The sequence below is a fragment of the Oryza glaberrima genome, chromosome 12 (genome assembly GCF_000147395.1).
Source record: "Oryza glaberrima chromosome 12, OglaRS2, whole genome shotgun sequence".
In the NCBI taxonomy this organism is placed as follows: Eukaryota; Viridiplantae; Streptophyta; class Magnoliopsida; order Poales; family Poaceae; genus Oryza; species Oryza glaberrima.
In genome coordinates, this window is record NC_068337.1 from 15,045,532 (window position 1) to 15,063,336 (window position 17,805).

Below are 17,805 nucleotides of genomic sequence, written 5' to 3' on the forward strand. Positions count from 1 at the left end.
TTCAGGTTATAAGATGTTTTTACTTTAGTCAAAGTCAAACTGCTTTAAGTTTGACTAAGTTTATAGACAAATATAGTAATATTTACATTACCAAATTAGTTTTATTAAATTAATAATTAGAGAGAATCCCTTATATGCCACTCCAAATTAACTGATTCCCTTATATGCCACTTCAAATTGGCCTTTTCCTTCTATCACACCGGTTAAAGTTTGTCCTCCCTTCTATACCATTGTTGTCAATCCTCCGCCAGTTGGCCGTTAACTTCATAGCAAAAAGATGCATTTGCCCTTGAGATTTGGTATACAACCAATGAGTATTTTTTATTTGATAGAGAAGTTAATCTATGTATATATATAGCATTTTAGTACTAATATAGCTAATGCATACAATATATGAAAATTGATTTTTTTTTTTGCATCACGTGCAATTTTAGCCATCACCATCACAAATGAATTTTCAATATAAGCATGAAACATGCAGCTTTCCAACAATATTTTTAATACAAAGAGCATTTTTCATTGGTTCCGACAAAATTATGTTCATTATAAAGGATTTAAAATAAGCTAGTTATGAATTTTTTAAGTTTACACATTTTTTAGTTGAGAGGTCATATTGGTCATTTAGAAAAAAAAACTAACATTGAACTAATAGTTAACAAACGTTATAGTGCTAGGAGTGGCATAAAAAAGTGAAAAAACTTGAACCAGACATAAAAGGGAGAAGCTAATTTTAAGTGGCATATAAGGTAACTAGTCAATTTTGATTAGCGTATAAGGGATTCTCTCAATTTTTTTCCTGAAGATTAGTATGACTTGCTTAGCACTATCAGAGTATCACAACGGAATAATTATGGTAGTTCTAGAATGACGAGCTCTGGGGAGTGTGCATGAAAATCACCTAGAGGTATTAATAGTAGCCGGGCTGAGTTTAAGGTGTTCGAGGCCACAATGAACAACGGCGATCGGCATGAGAAAAAGGCGGAATTATTTTCTCAAACACAAAATTAGATTTCTTTTCAAATTATAAGCCGTGCGAATTATGTAGCAAAGACTGGGGAAACTATATTTATTCCTTAAGAATATCCTCTCACTTATACATGTCGCTTGAAAATCATGCAAGAAAATTTGGGAAAAAAAGTACCATATTATTATGTGATGTCACTCCATAAACATACATGTTTAAATTCAACTTATATAAGTGAAAAAATAACAAATTTGATTATGAATCAAACACGTAATTCACGGTTAAATTTATTTTGTTATAAAATTGTATAAGTCGAATTTTAACTTACATGTTTGTGGAAAGATATATCATATATTCCCTCTATAAAAAACGAATCTAAAACTAGATGTGACATATTCTAGTATAACGAATCTGAACAGAGGCATATCTAGATTCGTAATATCAGGAGATGTCATATTCAGTATTAGATTGGTTTTTATAGGACGGAGGGAGTAGATGACATTTTAAATGCCTTACACAAAATAAAGGACGTCCCTGCATAGACAAAAATCCGAAAATAATCACACCCGGGCGACCGGCGGGGTGGAGAAAAATTGGACGCTGCTTTTGTGCCTGCCACTGCATGTCTGCATGCAAAGAATCTTTTCTCACATGCAACCATCTCTTATTTCTTCAAAAGAATTTTTTTCTCATAAACTATTTATCTAATCTACGATCTGATTGCACCACTAAATTCGTTACAATTAAATATTTACAACAAGACCACACATGATTATATTTCAACAAAAATATTTTAGATTTTTTATTATTATTTTTAATATGGTCTCTTTTGATGTTTCAACCAGTAGTTTTACAATGTTTCAACTAGTGTACTTTATGATGTTTTACTATGTACAGATCAAATGTTGCAGTGGATTTTGATATTATGGAACGCGCCGTTGCAACAAATCACCCATATATTTTAGAAACCCTCTATTAAGGGAATTTGGTTTATTTTTTGTTCCACAAAAAATGTTTCACCTAGTGTACTCACAATGTTTCACTATATATAAATCTAATGTTGCAGTGAACTGAAATATTTCATTGCAACAAAAAAACCCACATATTTTGAAAACCTCGTATTAAAGGAATTCGTTTTATTTCTTGTTTCACGGAAAAATGTTTGACTTAGTGTATTTATAATGTTTCACTATGTATAGATCTAATGTTGCAGTGAACTGAAATATTCTTTCGCTATTTGCTGAAACATTGTTTTTATATAAGGTGAAACAACACCCTTTAAACGAGTGAAACATTTTCGATCTACTTAGTGAAACAATTCCGATATACCTGGTGGAATATCATGCAACATTTAAAAATAATTCAATAATAAGCTAATTTTTTTCGTCGGAATATATCCATGTGTGGTCTTGTTTTGAAATTTTAATTACAACGAATTTAATGGTGTAATCGGATCATGAATTAGATAAGTAATTTAAGAGAAAAATGAGTTTAAAGTAGTTTTACACGTAAAGTCAGCGTCCGATTTTTCCCTCGAAGCATCGAACGTGGGACGCGTAGGCTCTTCCACAGAAATCTACTTCCCACTTATTCTTTTCCGATACGTTTATTTCCGTTTTCCCGTTTGGGTCTTGGACTCCTACAGTCCTGGTACTAGTTTTGACTTACTAAGACGTAACAAAGTCCCATTGTGTTTGGCATTATTTATCTCACGTTTAATTTCTCTTCCGTCGAGAGAAATCAGAGATGAAGCCGCCGTCATCGTCGTCGTCGTCGCTGTCGTCACGAGGTCTCCCGATTGACGTCATCGTGGAGATCGCCGAGCGCTCCGACCCGATCACGCTCCTCCGGTGCGCCGCCGCGTGCAGGCAGCTCCGCCGTGCCATCTCCGGCGAGGGCCTCCGCCGCGAGCTCCGCCTCCGCAACGCAGCCGGCTTCGTCCCGGTCCTCCTCCGGGGCTTCTACTACCAGCCTCTCCACGGCGCCCACGGTTTCCTCCAAGAGCCGGTCCGCTTCTTCGCCGCCGGCGCCGGCGCCGGCGACCACCATGGCCAGCTCCCGGCGGGCGACGACGCCGTTGAGTCGCTGGCCGTCGGGTTCGAACCCGTGGAGGCGCGCGGCGGCTTCGTCGTCGCCCGGACCGGGAGCTCCTCCGGCAAAGTGTGCAACCCCATGACGGGCTACGTGCTCCCCATCCCTCTGCCGAGGAAGGATTTGGTGACGTCATACCTGCTGCTCACCGCCGACGATGGCGTCGGACTCGGAGCGAGCTCCGACGACGACTCCGAGCTCCACCGGTTCAGGCTCCTCGCCGTGCAGCTTTGCCAGCCGGCGAACCAGGGGCGGCTTCGAGTGAAGATGCAGGCGTTAACCCCGGTCACTGGCAGGTGGGGCCCCACCACCAAGATCCCCGTCCATGGCGGCGGCGGCGACCGCCACCAGCATCCAGGCGCCGAGCTGCTCGGCCGGCATCCCGTCGCCGTCAACGGCGTCGCCTACTTCCTCGGCGTGTCCCACTCCTTCGACCGCCAGCGCCCGCACCCGCCGTCTCACTACTTCATCCTCCGCGTCGACGTCTCCGACCACGGCGGCGGCGACGGTAGGATCGGGACGACGAAGGCGGCGGCGACGATCATCCCGGCGCCGGAGTGGCTGAAGCCGCCGTCGTGCTCGCGCTGCACCAGCAGCGAGGCGGCGGCGGCGGTCGTCACGCCGAAGCAGCTCCTGCTGGCGCCGTCGCGCGACAGGAGGTCGGTGGCGCTGCTCGTCTGCCGGCGGACCACCAGGGTGGAGATCCACACGCTGGACATGCTCGCGACGCCGTCGGCGTGGGCGCGCGCGACGGAGGTGGTGGACACGGCGGGGGTTCGCCGGAGGCCGTGCGACCTGTCGGAGTCGGAGGTGGAGCTGCATTGGTCCGGCGAGGCGAGCGGCGTCGTTGTGCTCCGGCTCGGCGGCACGGTGTGCCAGCTGGACCGAGCGACCATGGCGATCCGCACGCTCGACGACGAGTTCCCCGAGTTTCGCTACAGGAGTCGCCATATGTTGCTGCCCTACGAAATGGGTTTGTCCAGTTGGGTTCCTTCTATATCTATATCTGCATAAAAAAATTTGGAACAAAATTTATAAATATATTTTTCTTACTGATTTTATAGCAACTATTAAGGTAGCCCGCGCACATGCGCGTGCACCCTATTTAATGTACGTAAAATTTTATTATGAATTTTCATGTGTGGGCGACTTTGTCTTAAAATATTCTTTTACTGTATCTAAATAAAAATTGAACTTATTTAATGTGCTTTGAATGCTGGTTATAATTTTCTTCTAATTGCCCTTGCAGCACTTAAATTCTAAACTAAAATAACTCGAGACCGTACACTTCTCAATTATGAGAAAATATTATGTCGAAACAATATATGTAGTTCCTATGAGAAAATTTTAGGTATTTTGACTTCCTACATGGATATCTTACCCCCCAAATATTTGCTCAAAATGTCCAATCTTTTTGGTAGATGCTATTTGAAGTTTTACATATTTCCATTCCATTAGCGCCGGTAAAGTGTGAATATTTCTATTTAGAATGGGTTTTAAAACCATTTTTTTTAAAAAAAAATAGATACATTTTGTTTGTTTTCATGTCCATTTTTTAAACAAATTTGGAGAATTCCCTTCTATGAAGCATCTTTGAAATTATTTGATCTCTGCAAATTGGGTTGAAAACATAAATGGGTTGAGCCTACACGACATAGGGTAAAGTCTTCTCTTCTAAATTATCTCACTTCAATAGAGTAAAAAATATTAAAATAGAGGTCATGTAATAAATACATATTTCTAGATTGTGCTACACTAAATGTTAGGGATTTACAATGTAGCGTAGCAACTTCTACCAAAAAGAAATAAATGAACATGATTTTTAATTCCTATATGGAAGTGACACATTATGTTGGTAAGGCCACCTCATCATTGTTTCGCTGCTAAGATTCTTTGTTGTAACCCACATGCTTGTTCGATCAATATAATGTTCAACTGAGCATGTTTTTATTTTCATTATGTTATCTATAAAAAATAATATCATTTAAAGTTTTTCTCTAATTTATTAGTGACTTCATAGATCATATATATAATTTAGATGCTATGATCATCTAAAGATTATTTATTTATCTCCTAAATCGATCATTTATTGATAAAAAGCTCCAAGATCAAATTGTATAGGCTAAATAGCCCCCATATACATGTTGAGAGAAATTAATTAAGTTGGTTGAAAGTTGTTAGGTGTCTAACAAGATATAACTAATGGGTGTACCAGCTTTGTTCTTAAATTTTTATGATTTTCTCTAATTTAGAAGTGTCACTGGATGGTTTAGAAACATTTGTAAGATGGTTAATGTGCTTTAACGCCGCATGAGAGCGTGGAGGGAGGCTTGGGATGTTTTTTTTTTTAAAAAGATATCTAATAACTTAAAATAATGTATATCGATTGTCTAATGTTTTATTTTTTTTAAAGATTTTCTCTAATTTAACTTAAAATAATGTAAATCTATTGTCTACTGTTTTATTTTTTTTAAAGATTTTCTCTAATTTAAGAGTGCTATATACTTCCTCCGTTCCATAAAAACTCAAATTAGAATATAATGTGATATATCCAAGAACAATAAATCTAGACATGTGTTTAGAAAGATTTGTATGATGTTGAATGAACTATTTATTAGGAGAGAACATACGAAGAGTTGGCTATATCTAATAGGTTGATGGGCTTTTTAGGCCCATGGAAAAGTATTTAATTTTAATTGTTATGGGGATTTAAAAAAAAGAGAGGAACGGTGGTTTGGAGGGATCGTACGTACGTGCGAACGAAGGTTGACGTCCGGACTTCGTACGGAGATTTTTTTTCATGTGAAGATAAATTAACTATCAAAATTAAAGGGCCCACCAATTTAAATAAAAATCAATGGTTAGATTTTTACTATTTTATTAGTGACATATGGCGACTCGAGAGCGTTTATAGGATGACACATGGTATCCTAGGAGTATTTGTAGGAAGTTTAATGGACTTTTAGTATATAATAATAGATAGATAGATATACACGTTCGGAAAATATACTGTTGTTGAAGAGCATGATGCGAGTTCCCGATGGTGCGTGTGTTCGCTCGGTTCGTTTTGTTTGTAGAATGAAAATAGCTCGAAAACGAATGAAAACCCACCTCTGTCGTTTCCGTTATCATTTTCTTTCAGAATCAAAATCGGAATCCTAGCTTCGAAACGGCGCTAATACGAATCGAGGAAAATACTATAAGATATTTATCGGAATATAAAACCCCCTGAAACTAAACTTTTGAAATCAACGAAAAGATGTAGCCCATAATTTTTTTCCAAAATAATAAATAAACACTTCTATTTCAGAACTGGCACCCACTCCCAAAACCTCCAGCCCGTCGACGCTGCACAGGTACTGCACAGCCCTTTCCTAATCACACACTGAGGTACATGCGGAAATGCTTAGTATCTAGTATCGGACGTCTAACGTATCATGAAAAATCGGATGGACAAACTTACTATCTCCCTATCCACTTCATACATCCATTACATGATATAATGATCTTTAAAATATTTTTTCTCCTAAACTATTTATCCAATCGATGATTTGATCACACCATTATATTTATTATAATTAAATCTTTACAACAAGATATCACATCATTATATTCCGATGAAAGAAAAACATATGTTTCAATCCGTTAAAACTTAATGTTTCAGACGCGGTAGCAATATGTTTCAACACATGTTTTCTTTATGTTTCATAAAAAAATTAAATGTTTACGATAACTGAATTTTTTGTTTCACCATATATAACCTAATGTTTAATAAATGACCGAGAAAAAGTATGGGATGTTTACGTCACTACTCTCTCCTGCCATTCGATTGGCTTTCTCCCCACTCCATGCATGTATGCATGTATTTAGTGCTCTTAAAAATACTTTTTCTTCTAAACTATTTATCCTATGAGCGATTTGATCATACCGTTGAATTTTTTATAATTAAATCTTTACAACAAGATATCACATGACTATATTCTGATGGAAGAAAAACATATATTTCAAACAATAAAAACTTAATGTTTCATACGTGATAGCAATATGTTTCACCATATGTTCTAATTGTGTTTCACAAAATTTTTGTATGTTTTAGAGGCTGATTTTTTTTTTCACCATGTATAAAATAATGTTGCACCAACGGTCAACTGAAACATTTCACCGTCTGATTTTTTTTACCATCGAACGTCCGATTTGTAGCTCTGTCCAGGTACATGTGGACGCCAGCGGCTTTGACTGCACCATCCCGCCACCCTCCTTTGATCAGTGTTGCTAGCTCCTCCCGTCGCCCATAGAGGCTGACGCTGCAAGCTCCCTGAAGAGATGTGAAGGTGCATGCTGCAAAGGAGCGAGGACCCGGCGGGTTCGATGGAGGGGAACATTTTCCACACGGTTACTAGTTCGGTTGTGAGGCGGGGAACATTTTCCAACCTAGGGTGTGTTTAGTTCACGTCAAAATTAGAAGTTTGATTGAAATTGGAACGATGTGATGGAAAAGTTGAAAGTTTGTGTGTGTAGAAAGTTTTGATGTGATAGAAAAGTTAATAGTTTGAAGAAAAAGTTGGGAACTGAACCAGGCCCTAATTCGTCCCGTTGCCACCCCTACTTAATACATATATATTACAAATATGAGCATTTAGATTACTTAATCTAAATAAGGTTGAAACTAATCGTTTGTATATGACAAGTCTTCATTTTTGAAAAGTTTCTGAATTTACGACCAATTCCGATTTTCCATGGATAGTAACTTTATCGTATTCATTTCCATTTACGAGAAAAAAATCAAATTTATTTCTATTTTTGAAAATTTCCGAAAATATTCCGATCGACGCTTTCTGTTTATGAGAATACGTCCAAAATAGGAAGCTTTCCGAACCATTTTCATCACAATGATTTGTGGACTGGCTGATGGGCGACGCTAATAGGCGATCGATGGTCGATCGATCGATCCCCATCCCACTATACGCTTCTCTCCCCTTTCTCCTCCCCTTCTTCTCTTCCTACTATACCATAAATTTAAAAAAAAATAAAAAAAACAAAGTTCGAGAAAATTATATATAGAAATACTATATATAAAAAATATTTAAAATTTAAATTCAAATTTGAAACGGTATGTAAACTTTTGACTTGTAAACTTTGAGTCTGTAAACTTTAGGTGTATAGAAATACTATATATAAAAAAATATTTGAATTCAAATTCAAATTAATATTTGAATTCAAATTCAAATTTGAATCGGGTATATAAACTTTTGACTCATAAAATTTGGGTCTATAAACTTTAGATGTATAAACTTGAGATGTATAGAAATACTATATATAAAAAATATTTGAATTCAAATTTCAAATTTGAATCAGATATATAAACTTTTGACTTATAAACTTTGGGTCTCTAATCTTTAGGTGTATAAATTTTAGATGTGTAAATTTAAGGTGTACAAACTTTAAGTGTATAAATTTACTAAAATAGGAAAGTGTGGTATTGTGGTGCCAAAAAAGATTTTCGCTGGCTGACTACTAATGACGCCAATGATGCAATTTATCATCATGATTAATTGTTAACAAATTTCTATTGATAATAATTAAAAATAATGACAAATTAATTCATTGTTAATTGGCGCTACTTAATCAATTAATCGCGGTGAGTCTGCTAGGCATACGTATTTTCTCCGTATCAAGTCGTGCACTTACCATGCGAACTCGGGATGATAACACAAACACGTCACGAGTTCACACACTCCCCGCTTAAACTCGCTACAATTCGCACCCCCACTCCGCAACAACTGAATACACGCTACTACAAAAAGCATTTTTCTGTGCGATCAAAATTAGTATTTTTCTGTGCGATCAAAATTATCTTCCCATGCAGAGGATTTGCCCGCCTGCATCCTAGTGTCTGGAAAAATCAATATTTTCACGTGCGGACAGTCCAACCGCATAGGATAATCATTTTTCCGTGCGGTAGGGTTAAGTGGACCACACGGGATAATCGATTATCCCATGCCGTCAAATTATACCGCCCGCACAGAAAAAAAAACCATAAATAAAAAAAACGCGAAAATCGCTGGCCACCCGCCGGCCCGCACGCACCCGGCCGCTGCGGCGAGTCCTTGCTCGCCACCGGCAGGTCGGCGACGAGGCCACCGCTGCCGTGGTGCGCGACGTCGTCGACGTCCTGCTGCTAGTCCTGCCTCACGCCCGCTGCGGCCACACAGTCCCGCTCCAGCCGGTAGCTGCAGCCGCAGCTCCCGCCTCCTCCTCCTCCTCCCTCACGTCCGGTGCGACATCGGCTCCGGGCATGAGCAGCATCATGGACGCCGCCGCGGGGTGACCATTCACCGCCATCGCCGCCAACATCTTCCCTACAGTCACGCCAGCCGCTACCGTCGCCAGATCTAGGCGGGGGACAGCCACCACCGCCGGATCTGGGTGGGGGACAGCCGCCCCTCGCCGCCGACTTGCCTTGTTGCCGGGTCGCCACCTCGCCTCGCCCCCCTCCCCCACCCCCCCCCCCCAGTTGCCGCTCGCCGCCACCTCGCACGCCACTCGCTGCTCGCTACCTCCCCTTGACGTTAGCCGGCCGCACGCGATCCCTTCCGAGAGGAGAGGAGAAGAGAAAGTGAGAGAGAGAGAGGGGAGTGAAAGTGAGACAAATAGAGAGGAGGAAAGTGAGAAAGAGAGGAGTGAAAATAAAAAGGAAAGGAGAGGAGGTGTGAAAATTTTGTAATGAGTGAGAGGGAGAGGAGCTGAAAATCAACATTTCCATGCGGTCCTCTTAAGGAGCCGCACATGAAAATGGACTATTTTCGCATATAGTCCACTTATAAGGCCCGCACGCGAAAATTGATTTTTCTGTGCGGTCGGATTAAGAGAGCCGCACACGAAAATGGAGCACGATTTTCACAGACGCGACCAGTTATGGTCTGCACGGAAAAATAAGAAGCTCCTGTACAGGAAAATCGTATTTTAGTAGTGACATCTGTCAATTCCTTCTACGCGTGTATATTCCCAATAAACCGATGAAAAAAATATTTTTAATTGTTTTCATCACTCTAGAAAGCATGAGTCTTCTCAAGTGAAGGCGATAGTGGCAGCACATTGCATTAGGGTTCAGGGTTGAGGTAGAGTTAAGAGGTTGGCAAAGGAGGAAGAACAAAAAGACGCTGTTAGTGACGTAAAGTGACGTAGGAGACACTATGATAGCAGCGGATGCACACACATGCATCGATGGCCTGTGCAACACTACCCAAAAAACCCTTAACACTAACAGTTCAAAAACCCTATCCCTGCTATTGTTTTCCCGGACAGTAGGCTAGCTAGCAACCTATTCAAGAATCGTACTAATGCCTATTTCTCTATCTCTTATCCACTATTATAAAAATTAAAGATGATTTTATTTGGTACGTCATCCGTATATGAGTCGGTTTTTAGCTTCGTTTGCTTTTGGAAATACATATCCGTATTTGAGTCAGTTTTAAATTCGTTTTCTTTTGGAAATACAGAAGGAGTCGTATAAGAAATCTCTTTAAAAAAACTCACATGCTAACTTAAAATGATTGGACTCCTAATTACAGCTTATGATTTTCTAAAAAGATATTTATCCAAGCAAATTCACAGAGTGAATTTCACCTTAATTAAACCGTATAACAATAATAAGATTAAATTAATCCTCACCCGTTGCAATACACCGGTATTTTTTCTAGTTAGGGCTAAAAATGTAAATTGCTATGAATTGATAGTGATACTTGCGAGTAGATACAACTAGTACTAAATTTGATGATCTCAAATTCATGCTACAATTTCAGAATCTCAAAAATCAACAGATCACAAATTCATGCGTACAAATTCAACAAATCCACACATAATCTCACAAATCACATTCATTCATACATACATGTGCGAATTTTGTAGCACAGAGATTATTTTCCGATCCGTTTTATTTCAATTTGTCGATCATTTGGGTTTTGGACTTGGTAGTTACGAGGAACGAACAAAATCTCGTCGGTAATAAGGTAATTAACTTTAAGTTTCGGTTTCTCGTTTGGGCTTTGGACCTCTACGTGCGTTAGACACATCAGCCGAGAGAGATCAGATCGAGATGGAGGAGCCGCCGTCCTCGTCGTCGTCGCCGGCTCTGCCGCTCGACATCGTCGTGGAGATCGCGGAGCGCTCCGACCCCATCACGCTACTCCCATGCGCCGCCGCATGCAAGCACCTCCGCCGCGTCATCGCCGGCGAGGGCTTCCGCCGCGACCTCCGCCTCCGCAACGCGGACGGCTTCGTCCCGGGCCTCCTCCATGGCTTCTTCTTCCAGCCTCGCTTTTCCCAGCCCCCATTACCACGGCTACAACTACGACCCGCTCCGCTTCGTCGCCGCCGGCCGCCATGATCAGCTTTCGGCGGCGGAGGACATTGCCAGCGGCGGCGGCGGCGGCGGCGGAGACACCTATCAGATACCGTCCTTCGTATCCGACTCCAACCGCGTCCACAAGAATAAACGTTCTCGGCGCATCGAACCCGTGGCGGCGCGCGGCGGCTTCGTCGTCCTCAGGACCGGCAAGTTCTCTGGGAAGGTGTGCAACCCTATGACGGGCTACACGCGGCCCATCGACATGCCGAGGAAGACGGCGAAGGGTGAGGGGTCGTCCTACCTACTGATCACCGCCGACGACGGCGGTGACGGCGTCGACGTCGGAGTGACCTCCGACGACTCCGAGCTCCACCGGTTCAGGCTCCTCGCCGTGCGCCTTTTTGCGAGGACGCGCGTGGAGGTGCAGGAGTTAACCCCGGACACTGGCACCTGGGGCCCAGTCACCACGCTCCCCGTCGTCGATGCCGATCACTACCTCCACCCGCACCCCGTGCTGGTCCGCCCACCCGTCGTCATCGCCGGCGTCGCCTACTTCCTCGGCGAGATGTCCGGGAGAGACGACCAGACATACCAACTCCTCCTTCGGATGTCCCTGGACCGGGAGAGCTTGGGCCGGCAATACCACCACTCGCCGCCGTCCTACAGCTACTTCATCCTCGCCGTCGACGTCTCCATCCGACGCGACGGTGAGACCGGAACAAGAGCGGCGGCGACGATCATGCTGTTGCCTACCGAACTCCGTGCCCCGTCGTACACCGGCGAGGCAACCGTCACGCCGACGCCGGGACAGCTCCTGCTTTCGCCGTCGTCGCACGGCGGCGGCAGGAGGTCGTCGTTGGCGCTGCTCGTCGGCCGGAGCACCCAGGTGGAGATCTGGACGATGAAGCTGATCTGCCGCGGGATGGCCTTGCTGCGGATGGCGTGCACCAAGGTCGTCGACTTGACGGGAGTACCACGGAGTCCCTGCTCGCCGCCGGTGTCGGAGTCGGAGGTGGCGCTCCAGTGGTCCGGCGATGCGAGCGTCGGCGTGGTGCTCCGTCTCGGGGGGACGGTCTGCCTGCTGGACCGGCGGCGGCGCGCCGTTGTGGTCAGCGCGCTCGGCGACGGCGAGGAGTTCGTGGAGTTTGGCTCTGGGCGTCGCCATGTGTTGCTGCCCGTATGAGGTGGGTTTGTCCAGTTGGGTTCCGTCGATATCTGCATGATTAATTTCATCACCAATGATAAATAATCCATCTGTTGTCACCCCTACTCAATAAATATAAATGGAAGAATAGCCACTGTAGTCCCTAAAGTTTATTTGTAGAATTAGTTTAGTCACTAACTATTTAAATGGTCCAAATAAACCCTTAAATTTTGTCACAAGGCCTAGAATAAACCTTGAGTCCATCAAAATCGTCATATGGATATGCCATGTCATTAATGTAAAGTCCATGATAAATTGTCCAATTTACCCTTACGTATATCATAGAAAAATAAATGTAAGGGTGTATATATAACCATGGGAAAAATACTTTTCTTTTTTTTTTTCAACCTTTTGACGTATATTTTGCTCTTACGTATACCATATATAGTTTTAAAACTTTTTTCCTTTTGTTTTTTGTTTTTCTATGATATATAAGGGTAAATTGGACAAATCATATATATATTTTGTATAGGAGGACGACATGGTATGTCTATATGGCGATTTTCGTGGGACCAAAGACCATATCAGCCCATGTAATAAATTTAAAGTACTTGTTTGGATAATATTAAATATTAAAGACTAAAATGATATATCTAGGAGCAGAATTTTAGGGACCATATTAACTATTCTCCCAATATATATTACAAATATGAACATTTAGATTACTAAATTAATAAGGTTGAAACTAATCAATTGCATATGATAAGTCTTCATTTTTGAAAAGTTTCTAAATTCGTTTTCGACCCATTCCGGTTTCCGACGGATATTCATTTGCACTTTCATGGCAAACAAAATTTCGTATTTGTTTTCATTTTTGAAAAATTTCCGAAAATATTCGTCCAAAATAGGAAGCTTTCCGAACCATTTTCATGGCAATCATTCGTGGACTGGCTGACTACTAATGACGCCAATGATGCAATTTATCATGATTAATTGTTAACAAATTACTATTGATTATAAATAATAATTAAAATAATGACAAATTAATTCATTGTTAATGGCGCTACTTAATCAATTAATTGCGGTGAGTCTGCTACTCTGCTAGGCAGGTATGCGAGTTCACATGTATGAAGTCGTGCACTCACCACGCGAACTCAGGATGATATCACAAAGACACACCACCGTCACGAGTTCACACACACCCCGAGTAAACTCGCTGCAATTCGCAACCCCAGTCCGCAACAACTATATACTTCTGTCAATTCCTTCTACGCATGTATATTCTTGTGAAACCGATGAAAAAATATATATATTTAATTGTTTTCATCAGTCATCACTCTAGAAAGCATGAGTCTTCTCAAGTGAAGGCGATAGTGGCAGCACGTATTGTATATTAGGGTTCAGGATTGGGGTAGAGGTAAGGGGTTGGCAGAGGAGGAAGAACAAAAAGCCGCTGTTAGTGACGTAAGAGACATCATGATAGAAGCGGATGCACACATATGCATCGATGGCCCGTGCAACACTACCCAAAAAAACCCTTAACACTAGCAGTTCAGAAACCCTATCATATCACTGCTATTGTTTTATCGGACAGTAGGTTAGCGACTTATTCAAGAACCGTACTAACTACATGATGTCCCGCGTTTTGCCGCGGGATATATGTTATATAATGAAGAAATGATTTGGATTGAAATATTATGAAAATGATTTGAGAATGATAATCTAGTATGTGTATATGTAGTTTTAGAATGAAGTAAATTGTAGATATAATTACTATATGCTTACATGTTGAGCTTTGTGTGCTTAATGGGTTGATGCGGCATGCTTGCATGTAGGTTTTAGAAATGCTAATAAATACCATGTTTGCATGTTAAGGTTTAGGTGTTTAGTGGGCATTACCTTTATAAATGGAAGAGATACCCATTTTAGGGCTAAAACTTGTAAATTGTTATAAATTGATAGTGATACTTGGGATTAGATACTACAATTATCTAAAAAAACAATTACTAAATTTCATGATCTCAAATCCCTATTACAATTTCAGATGTCAAAAATCAACAGATCACAAATTCAACAAATCCACACATAATCTCACAAATCACATTCATGAGGAATAATTAGGATCGGTCGACTAGGAGAAGTGGGAAAATCGATCGCTCCCCCTCCCCCCACATGCGCACCTCCACTGGACCCACCCACTTGTCCTTCCCATTCTTACACAAAAGATGTGTTTACATAGTGTAATTACAATGTTTCACTATGTATAGATTTAATATTACAGTGAATTAAAATATTTTTTGCAACAAATCATCCATATATTTTGAAACCCTCTATTAAGGTAATTTGGTTTATTTTTTGTTTCACCAAAAATGTTTCACCTAGTGTACTCACAATATTTTCACTATGTATAGATCTAATGTTGCAGTGAACTGAAATATTCCATTGTAACAAAAAAAACCCACATATTTTAGAAACCCCTATTAAGGTAATTCGTTTCATTTTTTGTTCCACCAAAAAAGGTTTCACCTAGTGTACTTATAATGTTAGTGTACTTATAATGTTTCACTATGTATGGACCAAATGTTGCAGTGAACTGAAACATTCTTTCGTTATCTACTAAAATATTGTTTTTATATAAGGTGAAAAAACACCCGATTTAAATGAATGAAACATTTTCGATCTACTTAGTGAAACAATTCCGATATACCTGGTGGAACATCGTGCAACATTTAAAAATAATTCAATAATAAGTTATTTTTTTTCGTCGAAATATATCCATGTGTGGTCTTGTTTTTTCCATGACAATCGGATCATAATTTGGATAAGTAATTTGAAAGAAAAATCAGTTTAAAGTAGTTTCGCACTTAAATCGGATGCCGTCTTTTAACCTCCTCCCATCGCCGTGCGCTAGAGCCGGAGTCGCGTCCCACATTCATTCAGACATCTTGTAGTATAGTGGTTATTTTCCATGTCGATGTTTCGGTATTGGACTTAATTAGTAGTTACGAGGTACGAACAAAACCTTGTTGCATTGGTAATTAACGTCGGACTCATCAGCCGAGATAGATCAGATCGATATGGAGGAGCCGCCGTCCTCGTCGTCGTCACCGGCTCTGCCGCTGGACATGGTCGTGGAGATCGCGGAGCGCTCCGACCCCATCACGCTCCTCCGCTGCGCCGCCGCATGCAAGCACCTCCGCCGCGTCATCTCCGGCGAGGGCTTCCGCCGCGATCTCCGCCTCCGCAACGCGGACGGCTTCGTCCCGGGCCTCCTCCATGGCTTCTTCTTCCAGCCTCGCTGGCCCAGCCCCCATTACCACGGCTACAACTACGACCCGCTCCGCTTCGTTGACGCCGGCTGCCATGATCAGCTTCCGGCGGCGGCGGCAGACATCGCCAGCGGCGGAGACACCTGTCAGATACCGTCCTTCTTGTCGGACTCCGACGAGAATAATCTTCGTCGGCGCATCGAACCCGTTGCGGCGCGCGGCGGCTTCGTCGTCCTCCGGACCGGCGAGTTCTCCGGGAAGGTGTGCAACCCTATGACGGGCTTCGTGCGGCCCATCGACATGCCGAGGAAGACAAGCAAGGGTAGTGAGGGGTCGTCCTACTTAGTGCTCACCGCCGACGACGGCGGCGATGGCGTCGATGTCGGAGTGAGCTCCCACTCGTTCAGGCTCCTCGCCGTGCGCCTTTTCGCGAGGACACGCGTGGAGATGCAGGCCTTGACCCCGGACACTGGCACGTGGGGCCCAGCCACCACGCTCGCCGTCGTCGATGCCAACTGCCTCCGCCCGCGCCCCGTGCTGGTCCGCCCGCCCGTCGTCGTCGCCGGCGTCGCCTACTTCCTCGGCGAGATGTCGGGGAGAGACGACCAGACATACCAACTCATCCTCCGGATGTCACGGGAAACCTTCAGCCGGCGGCAATACCAGCCCTCGCCGCCGTCCTACAGCTACTTCATCCTCGCCGTCGACGTCTCCATCCGCCACGACGGCGAGACCGGAACAACAGCGGCGGCGGCAACGATCATGCTGTTGCCCACCGAACTCCGTGCCCCGTCGTACACCGGCGAGGCAACCGTCACGCCGGGGCAGCTCCTGCTGGCGCCGTCGTCGTGGCGCGGCGGCGACAGGAGGTCGTCGTCGTTGGCGCTGCTCGTCGGCCGGAGCACCCAGGTGGAGATCTGGACGATGAAGCTGACCCGCCGCGGGATGGCCTTGCGCCGGATGGCGTGCACCAAGGTCGTGGACTTGACTGGAGTGCCCCGGAGTCCCTGCTCGCTCCCGGTGTCGGAGTCGGAGGTGGCGCTCCAGTGGTCCGGCGATGCGAGCGGCGCCGTGGTGCTCCGGCTCGGGGGCACGGTCTGCTTGCTGGACCGGCGGCGGCGCGCCGTTGTGGTCCGTGCGCTCGGCGAGGAGTTCGTGGAGTTTGGCTCTGGGCGTCGCCATGTGTTGCTGCCGTATGAGGTCGGTTTGTCCAGTTGGGTTCCCTCGATTTCTCCATGATTAATTCCGTGGGGAACGTGAAGTCACCATCTGCGCACTTGCACCGTTGGATGCTGCTCGTACGTTTTATATATCGTAAGTCTACTTCCTTTTACGAAAACAAAATAAGTTTAATCAAGTTATTAATTTCTGAAATGATGTTTGTGGTGTATTGTAGGGCGTGAATTTTTTTTTTTTTAAAAATTCCTAACCATGATTTTTAAAGGAAATTCTATTTCCCACATTGATTCACTTCATAAATTGCTTGAAGTTTTAATAAAATTTCTTGAAATGATTTATTAATTGAACTTTAATCGTGAAAGAAAATCGAGGCGTGACAGAGCGAGCAAAGGGGTGGCAAATGACAATAGAGGGGTTACAAGTGAGTAAAGAAGCATGATGTACAGTTGATGGGACATCTACAAACTATAAAACATAATCCTAACGACTATTAGGATCGATATTTTAGAATTACAATGGTGATAAAGAGTAATATTTACGGGTAGGCCATAAAGACAACAATTACGGCTAGTGACGAGACTTCTATAAAGCAAAAAAAAAAAAGAACCCCAACATTGATCTGTAGGATCGAATCAAGTAACCAAGCCTACCAGAGAAGGGGTGAATGGTAGATTACAACAGCGGAAAGTAAAATAATCGAATCTTAATAGATCAAAACACACCCCAACCTAAAAAACCAATAGAACACACGTTTAGCGGTCTATCCGACCTACTAGGATCGGTCTGACCGAACTCTAACTAGTCTGACCGC

The 17,805-nt window shown here is 43.1% G+C and overlaps 2 protein-coding genes and 1 pseudogene across 2 annotated transcripts; all 3 read left to right on the forward strand.

Annotated features, from left to right (window-relative positions):
- Positions 1–2,710: 2,710 nt before the first annotated feature.
- LOC127756547 (uncharacterized) lies at positions 2,711–4,069 on the forward strand. Its single transcript, XM_052281896.1, has one exon. It carries the CDS (start codon positions 2,711–2,713, stop codon positions 4,067–4,069), a length of 1,359 nt encoding a protein of 452 aa, XP_052137856.1.
- A 7,081-nt stretch (positions 4,070–11,150) lies between these two features.
- Positions 11,151–12,625, forward strand: LOC127756301 (uncharacterized; annotated as a pseudogene).
- Positions 12,626–15,623: 2,998 nt separating this feature from the next.
- On the forward strand, positions 15,624–17,054 carry LOC127756515 (uncharacterized). Its single transcript, XM_052281858.1, has one exon. It carries the CDS (start codon positions 15,624–15,626, stop codon positions 17,052–17,054), a length of 1,431 nt encoding a protein of 476 aa, XP_052137818.1.
- The last annotated feature ends 751 nt before the right edge of the window (positions 17,055–17,805 follow it).